Below are 26,004 nucleotides of genomic sequence, written 5' to 3'. Positions count from 1 at the left end.
TTTTAAAGGTAGGGTAGGTAATCATTTTTCTAAAAAAAAAACATTCCAAATTTGTTTAAACTGTCTTTATATACCAATACATAATTAAAATGTAAGTACTCTGAAAAAGAAAATTTAAAAATCGAGTGACTGTAGACCTTTTAATCTGAAATAAACACAGCTCATTATTTCCATTCACTCCACCCCCTCCCTTCTGAGCTCCTTCCAAAGCCACGCCCCCAAAACACATGAACGCGCGACGCCAAACGCTCAGGCTGGAACAAGACGCATTTATTACCTGAGACGAGTGGAGAGGAAGGAGCGCAGTACATACAGTGACATCATGTCAGAATCACATGTAATAAAATACCTAACTTTATCACTATGAATATAAACAAATAAGATTTCTTTTAGTACTCACTATCAAGCTAGCATATCGATAATGGTAAAGTTTCATTCGGTAACGAGCTATATTTATAAGGCAAAACTAAAAACAGGTTGCATTGATACACGTTTTTCCATTACCATCAGTTACACTGTGATGAAGATGAATTTCGTGTAAGATTCATAACATATACGGTGTTTTGCATGTAAGAGTTTCCATGATGAAAACATTGTTGACTCTAATGAAGACTAACGTACACTCCGAGTCCGGAGAAAAGTACCGCATCGTCGGCTCGAGGACAGGTCCGGGGTTGAGGGCGAAGCAGACGAGGTCGTTCAAGAGTGCGGGCAGGGTCCGAGGAAGTAGTTTTTGCCTTGTTTGCCTTCGCTGACTGCATATGCAGGTGCTTTGAGCTGAATATTTCCGGGAACGGTGACATGTGATGAGTGCACGCAGGGCAGCGCGCGCAGTGGGGCTCGGGGCGGGCACGAGACATGAAGGCATCTGATTGGTTCTTTACATTCGCACCGAATGGCAGTGATTGGTCAGAGTTTTTACTGTCCTGCAGCTGCTACAGAGGTCTGATTTTTTTCATTCCTTTTTCTAAACACATAATGTATTGACTACTATCAGGATGGAAGGACCATTTCACCCAGTATAAAAAAAAGTGTTTCTGAACAGGATTACCTACCCTACCTTTAATCAGTGTTTCAATGTATGTATTTTTATTTTGTCTGATGCAGGGCTGCACGTTTAAGTATGATCGCAAATGCTGCGATGTCTCTTTTTTTTCTTTTCTTTTTTTTTCTTGGAGCGGCTTAGTTGGTCCATCGGTCCATCTCCACATCTGTTGTGAGATTGGATCGCTTATAATGTGTACTTGATAACGCAACATCCACCAACAATCTTCCCATAATGAGAAGCGATTATAAACCGGCTGTTGTAAAAAATAAATAATAATAATTCATGTGGTTTTCCACCAAAATAGCAGCTTGATGGTTTAACATTAAGAACTTAAGTACAACAGTAAAATTACAAGTAAAATTACTAATATTTATGACTGTCTTATTTTAATATTTTTATTTAGAACCTAACAATATGACAAAACGTTTGACCAAATTGTGACGTCCTACAAACAAGCACAAGCCTTAAGTTTGTTTTGCATTTGAAATCAGTCTAATTGTGAATTTTTTTTAATATATATATTTATTTTTTTTTATAGAAAAATCACAATTCGATTTTCCCCAAGTCGTGCAGCCCTGTCTGATACCTATAAAAACGTAACTGTTAAAAATTGTGCACAAAATCTAAATACAATAGAAAATGTGTAATAAGTATTGTTATAATATTGCAATTATTGTAATAAGTATTGTACTGTAAATATTAACGCTATATTGATGTTGTTATTAGCTTAATTAAATTTAAAGCAGCTCAGTGAATGACACTATCTCCTCGAGTGCCACACAATAAGAGTCCCAGTAGATTATGAACCAGGCTGATACTGATTTTCAATTGAGGTGTGTTTGACCTTCCTCTCCTGATGAATACAGATAGATCAGTATGATTCATCTCACGTCGTACAGAAACCAATTTATCATCTTTGAATGACATGCTTGGTCTTATCCATTTTTTCCCTCACGTGTCCCTCGATGTGATTTAATAACTTCTACAGTGCACTGCTGAACTGTACAAATATGATTTTGTTCAACAGTAGCTATTTTAGAAGGTATTAATCATAAAAATCTATGGAGTACACAATCACAAAAACACACAACATCTGCTGCTGTGTTTGTCTGTATAGTTCCTTGCTATGACGCAGACCTTGTCAGGAGACAAGAAAATGATACATCTGTCCCAGAGAGGGAAATGAGAGGTTAGCACAAGCTGTGGCGCAGTCCCACCCCTCTCAGCGAGTCCAGCGGCGGCCTCACAGCAGGTAATAATGGCCCAGAACAGGATGGATCAGTAACTGTTTAGACAATTCATCCTCGTTCTCACTGAGACAGCGGAGATGCCAATTTAGCGTCACAGAGAAGATTCACACTCTAAGTGACGTATAATGAGATCTCTGGTTTTAGTCACGATTTACAGACCCCATGAAATCAAAATACGAGTTTTTTGGCTTTTCCGGTTGGCTTTGCGGTCTCCATAAGATAATGTACTCTTAAAAGTTAACAAAATTACGCTAAAAGGTATTTAATACTTCTGGAACTCATTACTATAAAATATATTTTTTTATATAATAATAGGTTATGTTTACTATATTTGAGATGTATATATGTAAAAATATACTGTATTATAATAAGTTATGATCGTATGGGAGTTGTGATCCCATGAGAAAATACTATGCCGGAATTTTTAACAAAACTACAAGCCATACTTGTACAACTACAAACACGGCTGTAAATTAAAAACTATAGGTTCTTTTTGACAAAAAAAATAAAAAATAAATGGAGCCGTTCAAATTCCCCTCATTCTTAAAGTTTCATAAGGAAATGTTAGCACACAAAAGAAAACTGCTCGTCAGGCATTTAACAGGGTCAATTTAATGTTGGCATGAAATAGTCTTTTATTCTCAATTATATCAGAGAAGAGATGTCGTTGCAAGAGGTGGAGGGGAAGTAACATGGATCATTTATAATAAATGCTGCAGTATAAAGAAAAAGAATTGTCCATTTTGTTTTCATGGTGACTTTAAAGGTGCAGTATGTAATACTGAGAGTGAGGAGAGAAGTTGAAATGGGGGAGGGAGGGGTTCTAGCAGACCAATCACAGTGTTTGCAGTCTGTGTAGAATTGACGCATTGTTAAATTTTTGGAGAGGTGTGCTAGACACAGCCTATCACGTAGCTACAGCGTGAGTTCGACACAGAAATATAAATTGGGATTGACGAGGTGTTTTAGATCAGATAGGATCTGCAATCTCAGACCCAGTTCGTTTGCTGGCTTTCATGGCTGTAACACGCTGTTTTCCGACAACTGGCAACCTGGTGTGTTGAAATAGCTACTATTGGGTAAATTGGTATTGGGCAGGATAAAACAGACCAAAACAAAAACATACATTACGACACAGAACGCACATTTCAACGTAGAATAATAGCATTGTATTTTGGAGAAACATATATTTTAACTTAAAATTTCTTGTAGAGTCAAAAAATGACATGCAGCATCTTTAACAGGAATGTCTGTCAATTCACATTCCTACCAGTAGGTGGCGGTACGTGTCTAGTTTACTTTTGCATACAATGTAAGGTAAAAAAATATTAGGCAAAAGATGGATTTTACAGCATGGGCACACAAAAAAGAAACAAAGACAGTGGCAAAGGATTTTTCTTTTCTTTTTTCTTTAATGTCAGGCTCTTAGTTAAGAAAACTAGTGCAAACAGCAGCTACAGTCAGTCACTGCTAACATTTTTTTTCTCAAGGTGAGATGCACACCTTTCTATTGCTTTATAGCCTGGCTTTGTATTTTGTATTTATTAAAAAAAAAAGTCTTAGTATTTACAGAGTTCACACATGAACCTCAGACATTATCAGACTGGTCAATCAATGGCATCGCCAAATCCTTCAGACCATCTGATCACATTTACATTACATCCTTTCTTTGTATTTAAAACCTAGGCGTTGTCTTCCCTTCTGAATCAGGGACAACTTTGTTGTTTAATAAATATCTTAATGTCTCATAAATCAAAGTACAACTTATACAAAGAAATCTATACTTTTGCTTTCTTCAAGCACCATCTAGTGTCAGAACCATTGCTCACTGTTGTTTTCAGACAGGAGGTTAGTCCATAATTTGTATCCAATTATTATGTAAAAGTCAGCAAAATAAATTGGATATATTTTCTTAAAGATATGCACTATTTAAAGATGTCCTTAAAGTGTGTGCAAGTTCAACTAATGGTCTTTAATCTACAGTTCTACTTCTTGCTTCTGGTAGCAATACTGTACCTAAAATACAGTGTGCTGCCTTGAGATATTTTTCTGATTGTCTACAAATAGTTTGTTGGACATGATCTAAAAAGGCATCAAATTGTTTTAGATTTGTGCATGTAGGTCAAATTCCATACTAATTGGACTACATAGAAATGAAGATTATTTTCTCATATATGCATATGCTAAAAACAATCCACTGGCTATTTATGTGAAACTATTTTGAAGTGGCAAACTGGCTCATAACAACTAAAACTCTGTCCTACACTACTGAGGGAAAGTCTGCTGTACAAAAAACATCTGACTCTCAACATGATGTTTCTGTACTGTAACTTACAGAACACCGGGTCACTGTAATGTTTCATTTCTGTTTCAACTGTACTGTAGATTTCAGAAGCAATTTTATATTTCGCAGTCTTGCATGATTCAGCGTCTTTCTTCCTTTCACATTATTAATCTTGTGGAGATTTCTTTGGCTGTGCGATACACTGTATCTGCTCGGTGTGGTTGGTGTGAGTGTGTCTCCCCCTAGTGGAGGACATACTCATCACAGTCTTCTGTCCTGTCTCATTCAGTAGTTGATTTAGGATGTATGGAGTTGGTCTATGTCCTGGGCTCAAGTCTATGTGAGAGCTCAAATAGAGTCTGTTGATTGTCGATGACGTGCAGGTAATTGATGTACGTTCTCACTTCCACGCTGTCCTTCTGGGACAACATGTTTCCTAATGGACAAAAGACAAAAATCATTCTTATAACCTATAGAGAATCAACACAACAGGAGTGAGGCTGACTTTCAGTGTGCTTGAAGCCACTAAACTGTGATGAACTATTTTTTTTAAAGTGTAGAGACAGATTTGGGTCATGCAGTAATATGACCTGTGTGTTCAAATACAAGTTGAAGTGTGTCATTGTTTTAAATACTAAAATATGTTCTGCCATCCAGGCTTAATATGAAAAGACAACCAAGTAAAGCATTTTTAGGCTGATTTTCCTGAGAAGTGCAACACTGGCGCTATCAAAACGTTTTGGTTGTTTGAGCAGTCCGACCAGCAACAGCAAAATTAGCTCAACCAATGGCATGAGATTGGGGCGTGATTATCTGGTTACCTGGCCAATAGGAGATTGTGGACTAAGTGTTTGGGAAAAATGTTTTGAAACTGCCTTTTTTTTTTTTTTTTGTGCAATTCCATTTGGATGTGGTTGCGGTGCAGAGATTTCACACTTAAGCAAGGAAACATTATTTTCTTCTTGTAAATTGTGCGTTTTGAGCACTTACCCATGTGATCTGTCCGACACTGCCTGATAATCCGCACTGTGTCTGCTATCATGTGCTGCACACAAAATACATCTCACATAAGCTTGTTTTGTTCACTTGATGGTACTGTATGTGACATTAAAGGGATAGTTCACCCAAAAATGAATATTCTGTCATCATTTACTCACCCTTGTGTCATTTCAAACCTGTATGACTTTCTTCTGTGAATTGAGAAATGTCTCCTCATACAATGGAAGTCAATGGTAAAACAATTTGGTGACCAACATTCTTCAAAATATCATCTTTTGTTCCACAAAAAAGTCATATAGGTTTGGAATGACATGAAGGTGAATAAATTGACAGAATTTAAATTTTTCTGTGAACTATCCCTTTAATTAAAACATATACAGGTCCTTTTATTATTGTTTAAGGCCCAAGTATTGACTTACTAGCTTATCGAAGTTGACCAGGTTGTCGAGAAAGGTTTTGTTCCCCTCGTGAATGAAGGTAATATCTGTTCAGATAGAATGTTTGTTCAAATTTCACTACACACATTGCTGTTGCAAAAATGGCCAATAGTCTTTCAAAGAGACTCTCAACATATCCTAACCAGAAACATTGTGATTAAAGAAACTAGCGATAAATGCTAATTATTTCTTTCAAACCGAAATGAAAATTGTCATAATTGACTCACCCTCAAGTTGTTTCAAACCTGTATGAGTTTCTTTCTTCTGTTGAACACAAGAGAAGATATTATGAAGAATGTCGGTAACCAGACAGTTGATGGCTCCCATTGACTTCCATAGTAGGAAAAAAACACTATGGAAGTCAATGGTGCCAGCAACTGTTTGGTTACAGACATTCTTCATAATATCTTCTCTTCTGTTCAACAGAAGAAAGAAACTCATACAGGTTTGAAACAACTTGAGGGTGAGTCAATTATGACAATTTTCATTTTTAAGTGAACTATTCCTTTAAGTCATGATGGCGCCGCGGATGGCTGCCTCGGTGTGGAGCTCTCCAGTTATTGTGTTGTTTTTGTTGGTTTGTTCTGCGTTTAGTCATTCTTTTCCTATCAGTTTCACCAAAGACGAACTACTGGACATTAGGAAACACACACCAGACAACTTTTTTACAGATTTTGATTACTCAGACGTTTTACTGGACATTCTCGTCGGAGGGGCAGCGGTGTTGTTCAAACGCGCGGTCAGACGCAAACGCGGGAAGCGCGCTGGCGCGCTGGTTAAACTCCGCGAGCGCGGCCTCCGTACTGCACTCCCCAGTATTCATCTTGCGAATCTCCGATCTCTTCCTAACAAAATGGACGAACTTCTTCTCCTCACCCGCACTAACAAGGATTTTTTAAACTCCGCTGCTCTGTGCTTCACTGAAACCTGGCTGAGTGAAGCCATACCGGACAACGCACTACATCTGCCGGGCTTTCAGCTGTTCCGAGCGGATCGCATCGCGGAACTAACGGGGAAAACGAGAGGTGGTGGATTGTGTTTCTACATTAACGAAAGTTGGTGTTCAGATGTAACAACACTGAAGAAGATGTGCTCTCCTAATTTAGAGGCACATTTCATAAACTGTAAACCTTTCTACTCGCCGCGGGAGTTTTCCTCATTCATTCTCGCGAATGTTTACATTCCTCCAGACGCGTGTGTGAGCGCGGCGATACAACAGCTGGCTGAACACATAGCTGAAATGGAACAAAGGTACCCAGACTCTCTTTTAATCATTCTTGGGGATTTTAACAAAGCAAATCTCTCCCGTGAACTGCCAAAATACAGACAGCATGTTACATGTCCTACCAGAGACAGTAATATATTGGACCACTGTTACACCACGATAAAGAATGCGTATCACTCCGTCCCACGGGCAGCTTTGGGGCTCTCTGATCATTGTTTGGTTCATCTTATACCGACCTACAGGCAGAAACTGAAATCAGCTAAACCTGTAATAAGGACTGTAAAAAGATGGACCAACGAAGCAGAGCAGGATCTACAGGCCTGCTTCGATTGCACTGATTGGACTGTTTTTGAAGCTGCAGCCACCGATCTGGATGAGCTCACAGATACTGTAACATCATATATCAGTTTCTGTGAGGATACATGCATTCCTACCAGGACATTCTTATCATTCACTAATGATAAACCATGGTTTACTGGGAAACTCAAACAGCTTCGTCATGCCAAGAGGATGCTTACAGAAGTGGGGATAAAATCTTGTATAACCAGGCCAGAAACAGACTGACAAAGGAGATCAGAGTTGCTAAAAGAAGCTACTCTGAAAAGCTGAAAAACCAGTTTTCAGCCAACGACCCGGCATCAGTCTGGAGAGGCCTGAGGAACATCACCAACTACAAATCACCATCCCCCCGATCTGTGGAGAATCAACAACTGGCTGACACTCTCAATGCATTCTATTGCAGGTTTGAGAAGCCCAGACTCACACCTCACACCCGCTCTGATGTGCACTTCACACATCCACCATCACCTCCTGCAACCCCTCTCCTCCCCCCTTCTGCCATCCAACCTGAGCTTAAGGTCTGTGTGGAGGACGTGAGCCGAGTCTTCAAAAAACAGAAGACTAGGAAAGCTTCAGGCCCAGACGGCATCTCATCTGCTTGTCTAAAAGCCTGCGCTGACCAACTGGCCCCAGTCTTCACGCAGATCTTCAACAGATCATTGGAGCAGTGTGAAGTTCCCTGCTGCTTCAAACGCTCCACTATCATTCCGGTTCCCAAAAAACCTAAAATCACTGGACTTAATGACTACAGACCTGTCGCTCTCACGTCTGTGGTCATGAAGTCGTTTGAAAGACTGGTGTTGGCCTATCTGAAGGACATCACTGGACCCCTTCTGGATCCCTTTCAGTTTGCTTACAGAGCAAACAGGTCTGTGGATGATGCAGTCAACATGGGACTGCACTATATCCTGCAACATCTTGACAGACCTGGGACTTATGCACGGATCTTATTTGTGGACTTCAGTTCGGCCTTCAATACCATCATCCCTGATCTTCTCACAGCCAAACTGACTCAGCTCTCCATGCCATCCTCAATCTGTCAGTGGATCTCCAGCTTCCTGACAGACCGGCAGCAGCGAGTGAGACTGGGGAAGCTCACATCCAGGACCCTCACCATCAGCACTGGCGCCCCCCAAGGGTGCGTTCTCTCCCCACTGCTCTTCTCCCTGTACACTAATGACTGCACTTCTAAAGACCCCTCTGTCAAGCTCCTGAAATTTGCAGACGACACCACCGTCATCGGTCTCATCCAAAATGGTGACGAGTCTGCTTACAGACTGGGGGTTGAACAGCTGGCTGTCTGGTGCAGCTATAACAACCTTGAGCTGAACACGCTCAAAACAGTGGAGATGATTGTGGATTTCAGGAGAAAATCCCCAGCACTCCCCCCTCTCACCATCATGAACAGCACTGTGGAAGCAGTGGAGTCATTCAGGTTCCTGGGCTCTACCATCTCTCAGGACCTGAAGTGGGCAAATCACATTGACTCCATTGTGAAAAAGGCCCAGCAGAGACTGTACTTCCTTCGCCAGCTGAAGAAGTTCAATCTGCCACAGGAGCTGCTGATCCAGTTCTACTCAGCCGTCATTGAGTCTGTTTTAAGCACTTCCATCACTGTCTGGTTTGGTTCAGCTACCAAATCGGACATCAGGAGACTACAACGGACAGTCCGGACAGCAGAGAGGATTATTGGTGCCCCCCTGCCAACCCTCCAGGACCTGTACTCTTCCAGAGTGAGGAAGAGAGCAGGTAAAATCATCACAGACTCCACTCACCCTGGACACCCCCTGTTTGAACTGTTACCGTCAGGACGGCGACACAGATCACTGGCCACAAGAACATCCAGGCACAGGAACAGTTTCTTTCCACAGGCCATTTCCCTTCTGAACACTTAACATGCCCCCCAAGGCATATGCCTGCAAGTGCAATACTCCCACTGTCTAGTGCAATATTCTCTTAACTCAGGTGATATTTATATTTATATTATTCATGCTACTCAAAATACTGTAAATATGTTCATAATCTGTAACATGCACGAGACTCCCACTGTCTAGTGTAATATTCTCTAACTCAGGTGATATTTATATTTATATTATTCATACTTCTCAAAATACTGTAAATATGTTCATAATCTGTAAATGTTTATTCAGACTAAACCCAACTGTGACCCCTTTTTTTTACTTTTTATACTATTTTATTTTATTTTATTTTATTTTTTTATATATTTTATTCTTAGAATTTGTATTACTATGTTTCTTGTTGTATTTGTATTTGTATATGTGCACTGGAAGCTTCAGTACCAAGAAAAATTCCTTGTGGGTGCAAGCACACTTGGCAATAAAGCTCTTTCTGATTCTGATTCTGATTCTGATTCTGATGATGTAAAGAATACTGTTTTGGGGGTCCAAGCCTACTGGTTTCAACTATCTCAACAGCCGTTTATGAGAACTACTTATTCATATCACTCATTTAAGCTAAGCTTTGAAAAACTCACATCGTGCACTACATTACAGAACCTTTAAAGATTCATAAAATATTAAATCACTGTCTGGCCATCTGAGATGTTGGAATAGGTTAGGATCATGATTTTTTGTCAGTAGTATTACTACACACAGTGAATGTATATTTGAGCCGTTTGCTTTTGGCATTTGATAGTGTTTGGGCCTGGAAATGATGACGCATGACATCAGACTAATATCTGTTGTGTTGGGTTGCCTCAGTCTAAAATCCTGACCCCCATATTTAAACATTTAAAGTTGACAAGAAATAGAAATTCACCTGTTTTCTAAATTTGTTATTGATCATATTGTGAATTATTCATCCATGCATGTTTCTTTTATGTTTAGACCTTGTGGCTGCTTAGAAGACAATGTCATGTGCAGATTACTATTGATCTGATGATATTGTGTATGTTTTTGGTTGTAGCACCTTTCAGTAGCAGAGGTAGGAAAGGGATCTTGGGAGACTTCATCTTCCTGAAGGCATCTCTGTAGGCTTTATGGTTTAAAGAAGGGTCCTGTGGGTCATGCACAAGCATTAATGTGAACATGTTTGTATTATTTTACCCGTGAAAGCATCTGGTTTGTCTCAAATCTCTTCCTCTGTAATGCCACCTGCTGTTTCCTCCCTGGAGTCTCTGATATGATTACGGCTTCATATATCACATCCTAATGAGCCGTAAACAGCACAAAATGCTCTAGCGGGAGGTGAACTAGCAGGAGGCGACTTAAGATTGTGATGAGACAGTCACTTACCGTCAGGCTCTCCAGCTCGGAGAACAACTTCCTGAACTTCCCAGGGACTTTCTGAAATTAGGACGGTTAAAAAAAAATCCTGTTTAGCACAGTTAGCAATACACTCTAGTTTCTTGCTTCTAAAAATAATTACAAAGATTGATGTTGAAAATCTGACACTACCACTCTACATATATAGTAGTGTATTTCTATGCATTGGAGTTGTTGTCCTCCTACCTCCAATGTCTGAGTGAGTCGACTGACAGCGGGACTGTTCAGTCCCATAATAATCGCAAAGAACGAGTTCAGGTTCCTCTGTGCTTTACAGCTACGAAAGAGTGAGAGAGACAACAAGAAAGGAGGGGAACATGAGCATGTACACCATCTGATTTATTTGAGTAGAAAGAAATACAACCACGAGTTATTTTAGCGTGTTGCTATGCGATTGCAAAGGTGTTTTGGCTTGTTAGGTGAGTGCTTACTGGCCCAAATCAAACATTTTACGATATGGCTCAGGTCCTTCTGAGTTTATGGGATTATTTCCGTCAGCGAGTGTGTGTTTGTGCATGTGTACTTACTGTGCTGCGATCTTGATGAATTTTTTGAAGAGCTGCACACGTTTGCAGAGGGTTGTGCACAGAAGCACTTCGGTCATCACCCACTGTTGAGTCTCATTACAGCGCTGCAACAGCTGCTCCAGCGCCACCGTGTGGCCAGCGCTCGCATCGCGGCTCAACGTGAAATGCACCAGCTCTTGCTGCACAATAGTAAGGAAAATAACATGGTTATGGTTGCTGGGCCTTGTAGAGAATCTCAGTATTGAATCAAGACTATCGAGTATGTTCGATTTACAAGCCAGCTGTGTTCTTAAAGTGCCCCTATCGTGCTATTTTAAAGGTTCCTTATTTGGTTTAGGTCTCCTGCAATAGGTTTACATGCATCCAAGGTCGAAAACCACCTTCATTCTACATTGCAGCATCATCATCACTTTTCTCACAGTGTCTGAAGCAGCTCATTCAAGGATTTGTGATTCCGATGAGTTGAAGAGATGAGTCCCACTGTAGGAGCCCAGTAGTATGCCTGATCTAAAGCTGTTCTCGTGATAACTTCTTGTAGTTAACATGAGCTGTTTTAGCTTTATGTGGTACTGTAGCTTTATGTAGCATGCTAAATTCCGCTGCTATGTACAAGATGAGATAAAAGCAGTTTGTAAAAACATTTTAAGCAGGTAGTCTAGCCATCAAGTAATATATTTATTTGTATAGTGCTTTTCACAGTACACACAGCTTTACAGAAAGACAGACAGCTATTGTATAGTAATTGAATTGTATATGTAAGCTAACTAAAAAAAACAACACTAAGAACGAGAAATGTTTAATTTCACAATATATAGCTTGTTACATACTAGTATATGAAACATATAGGTTAACAGACATTAATGGTCGTGATATATATGTGAATTAATAATTAAGTGATTTTGTATAATAAATAATGTGATTTTGTCTGATTTGTAACCAGGCACTAAAGTGATTACCCATAAAACATGCTTTGAACCCATCGGATTGCTTGGGTCTTAAGGTGGGACTCATCTCTACACCACACCGGTCTCGAGTCTAAACCACTTTCTTCCCAAGAGCCTACTCTGCTCTGATTGGTCAGATGGTCCAGTCTGTTGTGGTTGGTGTTCAAAATGCCCATTACCATTTCTAAATTTCAGCTTGGGACCTTGTATATTCTACTGAAATTCCACCCAAATATCACAAAGACATAGGAAACATGATCCTTATTAATACATATGAATCGTCTCAAATCTGTTCATCATATTAAGTGATCATGTCTGTTGGATTAATTGTTTTTCATTTTTAATTAATTTCATTGTTTTCACATAAAAATTGCTCAATGCACATTCATAAACGGATCAAATATGATAAACAAGCTCAACCTTACTTGCTTGAGCACCGTGAACAAACCTCAAAATTTTGGGTAAATGGATTTTCAATGGAGGGACAGAAATTAAAACGACATTACGGTGAGCAATCGATCACGTCATTTTCTTTTTTGGGTAGAATATTCCTTTAATGTTGGGTTATGTTCTTTTGTAGGAAATATTTTCTTTCATTCCAGACTGATATTATATAAAGCAACTGTGTTTGATAACTACCTCATTCCCTATTTTAAATTTAAACTTCATTTTAGTTAGCATTTCTCTAGTACATCTTCTCTTGTGCTGCACTGTGTGAAATGTGAAGACTTTACCTCATGGACGTTACTGAAGAAACTCCAGTCACAGTTGGTGAGCGACACGGCAACATCCCATGTGTTCATGCTCAGCATCTTTACTGAGCGCTGGTGCCCATTATCAGTGAAGGGACTCTGGGAGAACAACACAGACATTCATCTGTTCAACGTTATACTTAAAGTGGGTCATTCACAAAGTCAGGCAATACAGGCAGAGGAGACAGGCAAGTTTAGTCGTGTGTGGACCTGAACTAATGGTGTGGAAAGCAGGTTTGTTTTAAGAGCGGTTCAAAAAGCATCACTCTGACTCTCACCATGATGTCCGTCAGGTCTCTTCTGCAGACCAGCAGCCTCTCAGCGGCACTGAGTGAAGACGAGAACACACACTGATCCGACTGAAGCAGAACCTTCTCTGGAGAAAGAGAAAGAGAGAGGAATAACGATGAAGAGAAAGCATCAATGGGGTAAACAGTGAGGTACAACAGAAAATGTATTTAAAAATAATTTATTTGGACCCCAATTTGGTAACATTTAAAATGTTGCCTAAAGTTTATGATATTTAGTTTGATATATTTTTATGATACTTATGACTTTGTGGTATTCAGTTTTGTTGAAGGTAATTAAATCAACGGTGTTTCAGCATTTGAAGTGAAAATACAGATTTTCACCATATCACCTTATTGCAGGGGTGTTAAATCTGGTTGAGGTGTGTTTGATCAGGGTTGGAGCTAAACTGCAGGATAGTGGCCCTCCAGGAGCAGGTTTGGACACCCCTGCCCTATTGCACTAGCTGCCTTACCATTTGTATTCCCTTTATTAGGATCAGAAGAGGGGGCTTGTTGTACCCTAATGACTAGTTCAAAAGCATAATTAGCACACCTGCAGACCTGCGGACAGTGATGTCTCGAACACAAAGCTGCAGCAATGTCAATCAAAATGAAAATAGAAAGATGTTTGAACTCGATCAGACCTCCAGGATACATGACGGCCATCAACACCATGTCGTCCTCAGCGCAGTCAAGCCTTTCGGCCACAGTCCTCAGCAGTTCCTGCACAGACACCTCACTGTGTGTCCTCACGCTCACGTATGAATCTATGGTCACGTCCACGCGACACAGCACTGAAGACACACAATTACCCAGCGCTGCATCAATCAGACACCAGTTCACATCAAAATGCCACACGACAAGATTCTCACATGCTGTTATACATAAACACCGCAGTCAGTCAGACCTCTGTGAGAGTGTAGGAGAGAAATATGTGGGACTATTTTATGAGCTTACCTTCCTTCCTCTCCCTCTGCGCTCCTCTCACAGGGTGCCAGTTCTCCTTCAGACTCAGCTGGTGGAAGAGCGCTTTATTCTGCAAGACAGTAAACGTGTAGGATTGAGAATATTATTGCTTATGAGAAATACACATGCTAACACAGACAGACACACACACACAGACACACACACACACGTTAAAGCAATGCTTACATGCTGTAAAACTTAACCAGACAGCAATCGCTCTGAGCTTGCAAGCATCGTTTTGTTATTGTTAACAAACTGAAATAATGTTATATCTGTTATTTATATTTTATTTTAAGGATTAAGAGCCAGATTTACTAACAGCTTGTTCCAGCGCAAACTCTCTTTTGGCATTAAAAACCTACAGTCAGGATTTACTAAAGACACGCAGTGAAAAATGCGTGGATAGGGTTATTTTTGCGGCTGACCTTATTGCATATGCATTTGTAGGAGTTTCTCTTTCAGACGCAAAATTTATAGGAGGAGAGTATTAAAATGAATCATGCAAGGTGATTTACTAAGATTTGTGCTCGTCAATTTACTGGTATTTGCGCCATTATTTACCTCCCAAAAAGAGCATGTCTTAAACCAGATGCTAATTTGCGCTGGTCTTGGTAGATTGTGTTGGTCATTATGGAAATGATCCGGCTGCTTCTGTGTTCTTTAATTTGCGCAGAACTTTCCACTCCCATCTGCGCTTTTATGGGATTGCGCTCACGCTAATTTGCCCCGTTTAGTAAATCTGCCCTAAGTATTTTATAACAATTTTCAAGTCCATTTTTGAAAGGCTTTCTATCTCCATCTCTGGTTGAAACATAAAATTACTTAAGGAGGCCTATTGCCTTTTGTTTTGTTTTTTGATAACATGAGCTGCGCTTTGACATTTGTCATTCTACACTTGAGACACACAGAGTAAGAAGAAAGTCCCTCAAGATGCACATTTATACCCAGCACATGTGTCCTGAGCAAAAAAAGTAGCACATCTTCCCCCATAGCAGCTGGACACCAAAGAATGAATGACAGAAGTGAACAAAACCTGAAATGTCCTGCGAACCCGATATATATCACTATATAAATCACAATTTCCTCCGTAATAAGTTTCTTGTCTCATAATAATTTAGTTTTGCATGTTTTTCCTACCGTACCTTTAAGACCTCTACATGTAAATGCCTTTAGTCACCAGGGCAGGGCGAGCTGATGAATATTGAATAAGCATTGAGTGCACAAACTTACATTGATTATGCTTAAAAGCTGACAACATGTAAAGTTTGTACAGTGTCTTAAAACCATTAGTGATTTAAAAAGCAAATGCAGTTTAAGTCAAATGTTTTAAGGAAACCTGGCACTTACATTTTTGCCCACTACCCAGAATTCACTTTGCATGTCATTGGCTTTATTGTCATCCTGTCAGCTTATTCCACAAGCGCGTGTCTTGTGTCATTCAGCATCAAGATCTGAGAAAACCCCAGTGATTTCAAAGTCTAATGTGAACGCAGTTATCTTGTGTGGTCAGATTTTTACAATGAGCTGTTTTCTGATATCTATCAGTGTTTCACATCGGTATATAAATGCGGGCGGACATATCTTAGCATTGCCATGGTTCAGTCATCTATATCATGATGATTTCTGATGATATGTCCTCTTCAAACCACAAAAAGTTCAATCAAAGTGCACTGAGGTGGTTTCATTGAGCTTCTGTGTGATATAACAGATGGTCTTAACTCTTACCTTCTTCTGCGGAGAGGATTCATCTACCGTGCTGAGAGATGAGAGGGGAAGACGACAAGAGAGAGACAGAAAGAAATAAAGAAGAATGAGCCAAAGGGATCACTTGAAATACAAATGTGCCATTATATCAATACTGCAGGATGGCATCTCCCACCCGCTGCGAGGAGCGCTCGTAAAAAAGCCTTTTCTCATTCAGATCAGGCCTGAATCATCAGCTCTAACATTAAAGTCTGACACAACGTGATTTACTGATTGCCTCATCTAAATGAAAGCGCACAACGTCCTCATCCATGCACAGCTCATTCTGATTAAACAGCCTGATAAAAACGGGCAATCGGAGAGAGCTTTATAGTCTCCATATTCCCCATCTGATGCCTCTCTGATTAATCATTGGCCTTTCATGAAGCACCCGCAGGAGTGTGATGTATAGCAGAGAGGTCAACGGCAGGACTGCTGCTTACTAAACACAAATATTAGATGAGCGAAGCTCTTTGGCCTAGAGGAAATCATTCATTCTGCATATGTATTAGAGGAATATTACAAAGCCACTTTCCTAATCCGGTGTTAATTAAGTTGTAGGCTCATGAACCCCCCCAAAAAATGACCCTGACCTTACTGTACTTATAACATGGCCGTCATGAATCCAGGCTTCAAAAAACAAGGTGAGGTGAGACATGACCAAAGAAAAGATTTTATAGTTCTTTATATAGGGAAAGCATAAGATGTCGTTATAATTATAATATTAAGTAAGGGATAATGTACACCCAAACGGTTGTTTTCTCAAAATAAACCCAGACAGGGTGATTTTGTAATACGTAAATAATTGGACACAAAATACTGATTTGAGTTGAAATTGTTTATGGGCTCATTAAATGCAATGCTTCTGCGAAGAAAAACAGTTCCTAGCAAGCAGCTTTGAGTCTAGGCGAATGAACAAGTTCAAACAAGATAGACATTTAAGAGATAATGTACAGTTGCACCACTTATTACACTTTAAGCAGGAACGCCAGCTCCGTTTGAAAGAAGCACCAGCCTCAAATACCCGGATGAGATGGTCATTATACAGCGTAAATATTGACAGTGGTCATTATCAGAGAATAACTAATCTTGGAATGTCGCGACTGGCCAATCAGAAACAAGCATTTCAGAGAGCCGTGTAATATTATATATTACCTCAATAGCAGCAAAAAAAATTTGCTATGCAACATGAACACTAAGTACATTTTTCTTATTTTTTGATGTAAGTACATAGTAGTTAAAGACACAATATAAAGTGTAACCTGATTTAATTAATGGAAGTTTGGAAGCTGCATTGAATCAAAAAACTCTCAAAAATCTGAAGGGGCACATGCCTCTTAGTCAATTTCTGATTAAACAATATGTTGACAGTCATTCAAAAGAAGTCATTTAAAACTGCAGTTTTATAAATCCTTTAAAACTAATTAAAGCTCAGATATCACCCACAGCATAATGTGTCATCTGGGGAGCGAGTGATGAGGATCTCAACTGTCTTCTTTGTAACATCATTTCACTCCTTTATTATCTCTCTGTTACTCTATTTCTCATCATGTCTCCCAGAAGTGAAAGGGAGAATGTCAAGGAAAACCATGCCTTGTTGGGCTGATCCCAAAGTGGTTGCATGGATAAAAAAACTCCTTAACAACATGATTTTATTTAAAAGACGAGAGTTTATAGGGCATCACTTTGTCTTTTTCCATCTCTCGTTTTGCATTTTAAGAAGTATGAATAAGGGATGTTATTGTGCGAATATAATTTATGAGTCTTAAAATATCTGCCATAACAAAGACCTTCCCAGAAATCAATTGTGAACAAAACATTTATAATTTAAGACTAATAAAATTAATTGTGTAAAAATCAGATGTGATGTGTGTGTGATAATGATGAAGTGACTCACTGTCTCCTTTGCATTCTTAGAAGTTTCTGAAGTTCTTTGAGATCCTTCTCCAGGGAGGGAAACTCATAGAGATCATCCAGAACGTGTCTGTACAGAGTCTGCAAACATGAAATGAACGCAAGATTAAAATTTCAGGTTGTGAATGTGGCATAATTTATTACTATTCTAACTAATATATATCAGATATTGATTACACTGTCTGAACGAATAGATCTGATTTTATTTAATTTTAATAAAAAAAGGGTAACTCCTTTTTTAACAGTGTCCTTGCTACATATGTCACATGTACTTACTGTAGTAATAACTATATAATTACATACATCTAACCCTATAGTAATGTTAATTTAGGGTAAGTTTACACGACAGCGATTGCAAACATTTTTCCTTTGCACGTGGAGGAGTGGCATTTTGCACATCTGCGGGTTGAAGAACTTCAAAATGAGTTTTAAATTCATGAGATTTTTATTTATGTAATGTGTTGATTCTAGATGTTTATTTATATAAATGCTGCGTGAACTAACACGTTTTATGGGCGTGCAGGTTGAACAGTCGAGTAGCTTTCAAACCCTGGAGTGGCGCAGCCGCTGAGTTTCCATGGAAACGGCGCAGCAACACAACTAACAAAGCAGCAAACTCCCTCTCTCCCACGCTGTTGTTTTCACTGCCTTCAGGACAGGTGAGTTTCTCCAAAATCACGCAAATAATACACACAACTGTTCCTGACACTTTTCTTACGTGTTATTGACACACATCTGTTGAATATTTACTTTATAGAAATGGTTTAGTGTCTTCGAAAAAGTCCGTTAGCATCTCAATCGTTATAAAAGTTTGGGCTTTTAATCACATCTTTATGTGTAGATGAGAGATTACGATAGTTTTGTAAAGGTTTTGCTGGCAGTTGAATGGGTGATTGGAAGTTGACACATTTATTTAACAAACTGATTTTTAACATAAATGTATGTGCTGTTAAACGATGACGTCACTTACACGGAGCGCTAAAATTGTCTGAAACTAGTTCAAATGCGTTTTGATCGTTCACGGTAAAGAAATATTGATAAATGTCCTGTTATTTTAGCAGCGACAAAATAACCCCTTAACAACAGAGGGAAAGCTCCACGATTTCAACGTTTCTGAAGGAAGTTGCTGACAGAGAAGTAGGAAACACAGGTGAACTAAGGAAGCTTATTAAATAACTTCATATCCATTTCCCCCCACAATATTTTACCTATATCACCATACATCTGTTTTTTTTTTCTCTTCTTTTTTTTCTCTCAATTTTTATTTATTTATTTATTTATTAATTTCATTTATTTTAAGGCTTTGACATCCGAATGTAAGTGACACTTTATGAGCAATATTACAACTGGAACGTGTCATGATTCTGCCCTCGTGTCCTTGCTTTTCCCTAGTCTTGAGGCCATAGACTGTAGGCAGGATCATGACAGACCTGTGTTTTGTGTGCAAGCACATGGCCTTGTGTTTGGGCCATGTGCTTGTGTTGTCTCGTTACCTATCTGAGTGCTAATCATACCTGTGAGTACCTTGTGGAAAGTCTTGTCATTGTGAGAGTATTTATTAGAAGAATTGTTTGTTTATTGTCTAGTCATAGTTTAGTCTTGTCAGCCCAAGATTCCTCGTCCTGTCCATGTTTTTCCCCCTCGTGGGTTTTGTTTTCCTGTTTTTGTACCAATAAATCTTGTGTTCATTGTACACTGTCTGCATTTGGGTTCATCTCCTTGCACCATCATAACAGAACGTTATTTGGCACGTTGCACCGACTAATATGGTCCTTTGATGTTACGTCCTCGCAAAATGCCAGTTTGGTCATTAAAGGGATAGTTCACTTTGAAATAAATTTTTGGTATGTTTTAGCTTACCTCAAGGGCATCCAAGATGTAGGTGTCTTTTTTTCCGCAGTAGTTTCAATTTTTATATTTTTAGGTCAAACCGTTCTTGTCTGTCAGTCATAATGCAGGTCTATGGTCACAGTCTCAAAACACATGCACAGAGTCCAAATTAAAACAATTCCCCGTCGTCCAAATTAAACAATTCCCCATCGTAAGTACACATTGATGGCCTAAGACACGAAACGAGCGGTTTGTGTGAGAAAACGAACAGTATTTATATCGTTTTTACCACTTATACGCAGCCATGTCGAAGTGATCTGATCTGACGTGTACGCAGACTGGTGCATAGATATATACACTAGATGTCGCCTTAAAGACATTCGTTCCAATGAACTGCCGTAGACAAGGCGACATCTAGTGTGTATATGTCTATGCACCAGTCTGCGTACACGTCAGATCAGAGCACTTCGACATGGCTGCGTATAAGTGGTAAAAACGATATAAATACTGTTCGTTTTCTCACACAAACCGCTCGTTTCGTGTCTTAGGCCATCAATGTGTACTTACGATGGGGAATTGTTTAATTTGGACGACGGGGAATTGTTTTAATTTGGACTCTGTGCATGTGTTTTGAGACCGTGACCATAGACCTGCATTATATGACTGACAGACAAGAACGGTTTGACCTAAAAATATAAAAATTGAAACTACTGCGGAAAAAAAGACACCTACATCTTGGATGTCCTTGAGGTAAGCTAAAACATACCAAAAATTAATTTCAAAGTGAACTATCCCTTTAAGACGTAACTTGCTCATCACGTTCATGCAACGTACCACTATAACGTCGACTATTATGGGAATCACAACGTTATGTCGCTGATACTTTATGTGGTACGTTGCTACGACGAATATGGTCCGGTCCGGTTACGCCTTCACAACGTAACTGTGTTAGCTGGGTGAGAAAATAACTGCATCGTTATCAAAACTTGCACTTAGAAACCAGTTTTCAAAAGTTTGTGTTTTCAGGCCCCCAAAACGATGTTGTCGTGTAAATGAACGGCCGAAACGCATAAAAAGTTTCCCATTTTTAGTTGAAAACGGTGTCGTATAAACGGCCCCTAATATTACTTAGTACTTAAACCAGGGTTTCTCAAACTCGGTCCTGGAGGGCCACTGTCCTGCACAGTTTAGCTCCAACCCTGATCAAACACACCTAGCTGTGAGTTTCTAGTGATCCTGAAGACATTGATTAGCTTGCTCAAGTGTGTTTGATCAGGGTTGGAGCTAAACTGTGCAGGACAGCGGCCCTCCAGGACAGAGTTTCAGAAACCCTGACCCAAACGAATAATTACACCGTAACAAGGACACCTTAAAATAAAGTGTAACCAAAAAAAATATGCACCAATTTCACTGTAATACATGTTCACACAATCAAAAGGTCTGAGGGCATTTAAAAATCCTCTGAAGCCAGCAATAATCTCACAATCTCATCCTCATTATGAGGCATTAAGAAATCTAAAACTGTAGGGGTGGAGGCATTTTTGTATTTCCAAAAATAATTCCCTCTCTCTCTCTCCATCCGTACCTTGAGGAATATTTTGGCGTGCTCGTCGTCCTGCGGCAGGTCTGTGCACTGCGAGCTCCACTGGGACAGCAGGTGCAGCACTTTTCGTTTCCTAAGCAGAGTGTCTCTCCCCTCCTCTTTCATCTGTCCTTTCTTTGAACAATAGGTGGACCAGGAGCAGTTAAGGCATCAAATCTATTCTGCTCAAAACCACAGTTCAGAGGAAGGAGGAAATGCCTGAGGCCGAATTCTCCATATTAAATGAACAGAGGTTCAGTAAGAGAGAATTAATTGCGAGCCCTCGGCTAAACGGCGTAGGATTTGTTAAGTGGTTTAATGCCAGACAGAGCGTGTTGTTAAGATCATGTAAAAGAGCATGTATAACACAGTGCTGCTCGGTCACAGTACAGTTCCATGAGTTGCTCATTGCTTCATGGGAGTCTCAGATCATCTTTCATTTGTTAACTGAAGAATATATCACTTAGAAATTACAATACATTCATGTATCTACAATATACTGTATACTCATCAAAATGTTGACACTTTACTGAATGATCTTTTAAAAAATATATATAGGCTCATGCTTAAATTCAAGTTTTGTTGACAAAGATTAATTGTGCCTACATTTAAATTTCTTTTCAAAACTTAAATTGTAATATATTATTTAGGGGGTAGCACTTTATATTACAGTTGAGTTCCCCATATACATACTATGTACTTTTCTAGTAATTGCAAATAACTAGGTACTAACCCTGAACCTTCCCCTTAACCCATGTAGTTACCTCATATTACCAGTACTTTCTTAGGTAAGTACATTTAAGTGCACATACTGTAAAATAAAGTGCAACCATTAAGTGTATTATTGATAATAAATGTTTAATGTGTGAATGTTACATATGCACATTTTTATTTAGCAAGGAGATATTAAATTGATCAAAAGTAACAGTTAAGACATTTATGATGTTGCAAAAAAAGCTAAAAAAGATGCCGTTCTTTTGAACATTCTATTCATCAAAGAATCCAGTTTTTTTTAGTTTTTTTATAAAATAATAATATAAAATATTACGCAGCACAACTGTTTTCAACACTGATAATAAGAAATGTTTCTTGGGCAGTTTTTACTGTATTTATTAATCAAATAGTATTAAAAATGATTGTTCATGTGCATTAACTAATGCAGTAACTGATACCACTTTTAATCTTAAAAATATATTAGTAATGTTGAGATTAACTACGATTAATAAATGCTGTAGAATTAGGGCTGGGCGATAAAACGATAACGATATGTATCGCGATAGACACGTAATCAATATCAATAAAAAATGCGTTCGATAAAACGTTCGATAATTTTTTTTCCCTTCATCGGAAGAAAACAGAGGTTGCGAAGCAAGTTTGGTTGCATGAACAAAGGCACTCACTCTCTGGTAACCTTGCAACGTAGGGGGTGACACGCTAACAGCCGGTCATGTAACAGCATGGTTGCGCCATATCGTTGTCTCGTGTTGGATTCTTCAGTAACAGAACCGGCGTGGAGTGATAAGTGGAAAATGAGTGCCACAGCGATTGTTGATGAAACAGGAAAAGTCAGCTCGCCAGTATGGCAGTTTTTGGGATTTTATAAGTCTGACCGTAGTCAGACCAATGTCGTCCGCAAATTATGCAAGACCGTCGTCGGTTTATATTTAACACTTTGCACTATTTTATTACACTTTATTAAGCATTTCTTACGTATTCTTTAATTTTGCAACTTAATGTTAAGAGATCATTGTTAAGTGTTCATTGTGATTTTAGACTTATGTTTACATTTTAATTAATTGAGTGTTTTCCATGGTTGTGTTGACATTTCTGCCTTTATAACTGAGGGGATGATAATCAGAGGAAGGTTAAGTTTAAAATATATATTTTTTTAAATGTAATATATTTGTCTCCTGGTCCTTATTTAAAATAGGTCATAAAAAAGATCAATAATTATCGATATCATCCGATATGAAACACTTTGTGATACAATATCGTGATACAGCACTTTTCAGCCATATCACCCAGCCCTATGTAGAAGTATCGTTCATTGTTAGTCCATGTTAAAGTAGTTAACAAATGTGTAGTCTATTGTATATTGTAAAAACCACTTCACTTTTAAAAATGTAGTCAGGCAGCTACTGTAGCAAAAACAACATCAGCAATGACGTATAGGAGCATGTGTGCATGACATTATAAGGATATTGACCAAGTAGTGCTTGACAAAGGTCACTGGTGGACATTAACACAGGATACGTCAGCAGGAAGTCATCCAGTACACTCTCTGGAAATAAACAAGAACATGTCATATGCATTAGACATTTTGGGGAGAAAACAACAAAAAAAAACATATCGTAATGAAGAATGTTTTCAAAGGAATAGTTCACAAAAAAAGAGAAAATTCTGTTAACATTTACTTTAATGCCATTTCATTTGTTTTAATTGTTTCTTTGGAATACAGCGAAGACATTTTAAAGAATGTTCACGCTGCTCTTTTACATACAGTGATGGTGGATGGGGACAAGGGACTGTCAAGCTCCAAAAAGTTCTATAAAAGCATCATATAGTTACTTTTTATGACTGAAGTGCTATATTGCAAATCTTCTGTCAGCTTTGTGCAAGAAACAAACCAAAATTTAATACACTGGGAAACTTGTTGCCATCTGTAGTCACCATTCACTTTCAGTGTATGGAACAAAGCAGATTGAACATTCTGCCATACATTGTCTGTGTTCCACAGTAAACAGAAAGTCATATGGTTTGCGGATGTTTTTTTAAATTTAATATTTTGTATTTTTAGGGGATTTTATGGTACTAAATTATATTTATGGAATACTTATGATCCATTTATTACCTGATAACCACTTTTAGACCACAGGATATTTAATTTCCAACTAATATTGTCGTAAATCTTGAATGCGTTAGAGCACAGCCTTAAGTTAACTTTTTTAAGAGTGAAAAAAGTGAAAATAAAAAAAGATTTTATTTTATTTTAATATTATAAAAAATGCAAATAATAATAATATTATATATATTAGAAGAAATATAGATTTTCCAAAACATGTTTTACTCTAAAACTGTGAGAAAATCAAAGCCATAAAACTAAAAGTTGTGTGAGGTTGATATCTAAAAAAATGAGCTTTCAGTAAGATTTTGTTTGGGTGCAGTACCAAACGTTTCCACTAGATGCAATTCATCCCCCATTCATTTCCAATGCAGTCATTTTAACCACAAACAATACAAGTGTGTCTATTTTTCAGGACCATTTAACCTTTTTGAATCATGTCCATTCATTTTTTGCGTGTGTGTTCACATAGCAAGTGCAAAAACCTTTACTAAGTTTCGTACTATTACGATTAAGAACAAAATTCTAAAAACCAAAACATAATTTTTCGGTCAATAATGACAGAACAGGTTAACTGAGGGTTAAAGCAGGTTATTCCTTAAAACCTGATCTTTTTACAATGCCTAACACTGCAGCTACAATAAGCCGGTAAACGTTTAGACTCTGGTGAGTGTGGCATCATGAAAAATTCACCACAGCTCAATCGAACAGGCAGTTTACATGTACTCTTGTTTGTTTTCTTCTGTTCTCTCTCTTTCCTCCTGACCTCCTTTCTCCTGCATTATCACATTTTGCTATTGCACCACTTTAATTAGACTTGTGTTTGCCTGGAAGCGTTTGGTGCCACTGTTCATGAAGGAACGGTGCGTGGTGACCTTGAGCAAGACTGCTAATGTTTTTAATCCCACTGCGCAGTGATGGCGGCAATCCTTATCTGCCATGCAGAACGACTGAACGCTTCCTGTGTACAGTAACGGGACACATTTAATCTTATCTGGGTAACCTTTGTTAAAGAGATTCATTTCAGTCTGGAAAAAGATGAAGAACCCTTTATCACTCACCTCAGTGCAACCTACAAACTTATAATTAAGTTTCAATTATATGGGTACTGCAGCAACTTCCCACTACTCCACACCAACCCCACTGTAATCTACAGCTAATAATAGAGAGACAAAAGAAAGAGACAAATACAGTGACCAAGAAGAAAAAGGGAGAGCAGGACATTAAATGGCCCGTAATAAGCCTGACCTCTCTGCTGATCCCACTGAAACACACTATTACTCTCATAATGACACTTTTACTCGGATAAGACCGTAATGACTGATATGCATTCACTGTTCATTCCACTTTAATTTGCTCTGAGAGCAAATGGTGATTTAGATTCCTACAGAGACATCAATCGATATTCTCATCTGATCTACAGATCGACAGAATCTCTCGGTTTTTGGCTTGTGAGTAATTTAGATGCCTTAAACGTATACTCTGAACACCAAATGTAACAACGTTGAGCAATACCTAATGTTGTGCCTCACTTGTGGAAGGCACCAATACACAAATACTTAAACACATAAGTACATTTGTGACACTGATCATGAACCTCTTTGTACAGATGGGCAGATGTTCTTGCTTCCATTGAAGTGCAAGATGTTATATGGATGATTCTTAAATCATGCTGGAGAACATGATCCTCAACTTGTGGAGTTTTAAATGCTGCTGGGATAAAGCAAAAGCAGAACAAACTAAATACT

The 26,004-nt window shown here is 38.7% G+C and overlaps 1 protein-coding gene across 2 annotated transcripts in view; it reads right to left on the bottom strand.

Moving 5' to 3' along the window:
- Window positions 1-3,688: 3,688 nt before the first annotated feature.
- Window positions 3,689-26,004, bottom strand: part of rapgef5b (Rap guanine nucleotide exchange factor (GEF) 5b) — a 60,886-nt gene continuing 38,570 nt past the window's right edge. For both annotated transcript variants that reach the window (XM_082149973.1, XM_082149974.1), the window contains 15 exons: window positions 23,604-23,695; window positions 21,418-21,549; window positions 17,986-18,083; window positions 16,071-16,101; window positions 14,337-14,415; window positions 14,024-14,173; window positions 13,368-13,465; window positions 13,072-13,188; window positions 11,394-11,572; window positions 11,053-11,143; window positions 10,837-10,887; window positions 10,511-10,598; window positions 6,001-6,065; window positions 5,573-5,627; window positions 3,689-5,018 (listed from right to left, as the gene is read on the bottom strand). In XM_082149973.1, the coding sequence (XP_082006099.1) occupies window positions 4,900-5,018; window positions 5,573-5,627; window positions 6,001-6,065; window positions 10,511-10,598; window positions 10,837-10,887; window positions 11,053-11,143; window positions 11,394-11,572; window positions 13,072-13,188; window positions 13,368-13,465; window positions 14,024-14,173; window positions 14,337-14,415; window positions 16,071-16,101; window positions 17,986-18,083; window positions 21,418-21,549; window positions 23,604-23,695 (1,445 nt within the window). In that variant the 3' untranslated portion in view covers window positions 3,689-4,899. The remainder of the gene's footprint in view (window positions 5,019-5,572; window positions 5,628-6,000; window positions 6,066-10,510; window positions 10,599-10,836; window positions 10,888-11,052; window positions 11,144-11,393; window positions 11,573-13,071; window positions 13,189-13,367; window positions 13,466-14,023; window positions 14,174-14,336; window positions 14,416-16,070; window positions 16,102-17,985; window positions 18,084-21,417; window positions 21,550-23,603; window positions 23,696-26,004) is intronic.

This window comes from Leuciscus leuciscus, assembly GCF_965113295.1.
Source record: "Leuciscus leuciscus genome assembly, chromosome: 20".
Classification (NCBI taxonomy): Eukaryota; Metazoa; Chordata; class Actinopteri; order Cypriniformes; family Leuciscidae; genus Leuciscus; species Leuciscus leuciscus.
This window is presented reverse-complemented; position numbering and strand designations above follow the sequence as displayed.